Raw genomic sequence first — 2,213 nt, 5'->3', positions numbered from 1 at the left:
GAAGGCTACACACCCTGTTTCTATAGCACATATCTCCTACCTCCTCTGTCCATCCTTCTAAGTGAAGGAGTGGTGTGCATCTTTTTGCTGACTCATCTTCATACCTCTAGTGAGCCCAGTGGTGGAGGGATTGACAGATGGGCTGAAGCTTTGTTTTTGTGGCGATAGCTTTAGCTATAGGCAAATATTCAGGGTATACAGTTTCCTTCAGCATCTAATTTTGAATGTGTTTACTATAGTTCCACAGGCAGAGCATCCATGACATGTGATACAGCTCATTTCTTAACCAAAAGCAAAGAGGAGAACTGCTTCCAATCATGATGACGTGATATTTGACTAAGTCTCAAAGAATCTAGTTTGAAATTGTTTCACCAGTTCAGACATTGCCACAGAGAGTAGCTTCCTGCACGAAGATCTCAGACCCTCTTCCTGATCATTTAGATGTTCAAAACAAGTTATTATTAGATAAGTAGAGGCATAAGCCTCTGTTTTGGCTCTAATGACCAAGCCTCACACTTCTGTTTAAGATTTTGAAAAGTTCATCATGAGGCGTTCTCAAATGGAGACACCCCCTCATCCTCTATAGAAACTGGACTGACCTTCAAGGGAAATCTCTCTACAGGCAACAGCGCCTCACCTCATTTTAAGAGACAATAATATCCTACAGGAAATCTGATCTCTTTACTATTCTTCAGGAAACCTTCTGGAGAGAAAGATGCCATTGACTGGTACTATGTGAGTCTCACCATGCAACAACATCTTCTATAAAGTGAAAACACTGCACATATGTTTAAGAAATGATATTGTGGTTGAAGAGTCTGTCTGGAGGGAAAGCAGCCCTCCACTTTTGGTTAAGAGACCACAATAACCTTTGGGAAGCCTTGTGGAGAAGAGGCAGTTCTGCATGTCTGCTAGGTGCTCAACATTATCAATCAGGAAACTCCCTGGAGAGAAGACAGCCCTGTATTTCTGTTAGGTGTTCAGCATTATTATTCTCCTCAAGCTCAATTGCTGAAGCAGATGAATTCCTGCACTTCTATTAGGTAGCTAGCATTATCTTACTGAGAGAAAAAAGTGAATACCACCCAGGTATATAGAATGCCTCCATTTCATACCTTTGTTGTTGGTGGCACTATGCTAATTGGAATCACCAGTAATGCCTTTATGGCAGCTGTGATTGCTGGTCAATGGATTGGTAGTGGACGCTGGCCCCCACCATGCGATCTCCTGCTGCTAGCCCTTGGCATGATAAATATTCCTTGTCAGTGTTTTCCAGCAGCGGAATACTTCATGTGTTATCCATGGAGAGAGGTATGCAACAGTGATAGTGTTTTGAAAACCTTCTATGTGCTCACCCCATTGTTGTTTACCTCATCTTTCTGGTTAAACACTTGGCTCTGCCTCTTCTACTGCATCAAGATTGTCAACTTTTCGCACCCCCCGATCATGCGCCTTAAGCATGGTGTGGACAGCATTGTTTCCTGGTCTCTCCTTTCGTCTGTACTGACACCATTAGCCATCACTGTCCCAGGAATTTTCTACCTTGGAAAGTCAGCATCAGAAAACCCCACAACAACCAATATCACTCTTGTAAATAATGTGAATAACTACAGCCTTTGCCATGCACTTCTGATGTCTATCGTGGGAGTCCTTGTGCCACTGGTTGTGATAGGAATCTCAGTTGTGCTGATACTCAATTCTCTCTATAAGCACACTAGACAGATGCAGCAGAACCACACAGGGTTCACGGCAGGGCCCAGCATGGATGCCCACACCAGGGCAGCAAAAACTATTTTCTCGCTGATGGTTCTATACATCCTCTTTGATGTGGTATTGCTTTCACTAATTACAGATGATACTGGTTTTGCTGAGTCTTTCACATTCTATATTTATGTGTGTGGAGTAACTTCATACCCTTTAATTAACTCTATGATCCTCATTATCGGGAATCCCAAGTTGAAGGCAGCAGCCATGAAGATCCTCTGCCTTCATCACCTCTGACCTTCAATATCAGGTTAATTAAACAGATAACAAGGAGCATGTTATGCATATCTGTTGATTGTTGATAGAGGCTTTTGTATACAAAAGAAAATTGCTGATTATCCAAAACGACTTTTTGAAAGTAGCATCCCATAACCATGGTATTTTGGGAGCTCACACTGAAGTCAAGGGGAATCTTGACACTTATGGAGGATAAAAGGTGTATATTTTTA

The 2,213-nt window shown here is 42.2% G+C and overlaps 1 protein-coding gene across 1 annotated transcript; it reads left to right on the top strand.

The window, feature by feature from the left end:
* The first annotated feature begins 1,098 nt into the window (after positions 1 to 1,098).
* LOC146812857 (taste receptor type 2 member 40-like) lies at positions 1,099 to 2,001 on the top strand. Its single transcript, XM_085615218.1, has one exon. It carries the CDS (start codon positions 1,099 to 1,101, stop codon positions 1,999 to 2,001), a length of 903 nt encoding a protein of 300 aa, XP_085471344.1.
* Positions 2,002 to 2,213: the final 212 nt, after the last annotated feature.

This window comes from Triturus cristatus, chromosome 7, assembly GCF_964204655.1.
Source record: "Triturus cristatus chromosome 7, aTriCri1.1, whole genome shotgun sequence".
Lineage (NCBI taxonomy): Eukaryota > Metazoa > Chordata > Amphibia > Caudata > Salamandridae > Triturus > Triturus cristatus.
Note: the sequence above shows the minus strand (reverse complement) of the source record. Positions and strands in the feature narration are given on the sequence as shown.

What these genes read in the sequence shown, in the direction of transcription:
- LOC146812857 (XM_085615218.1), top strand. Translation starts at nt 1,099, where the DNA reads ATGCCTCCATTTCATACCTTTGTTGTTGGTGGCACTATGCTAATTGGA.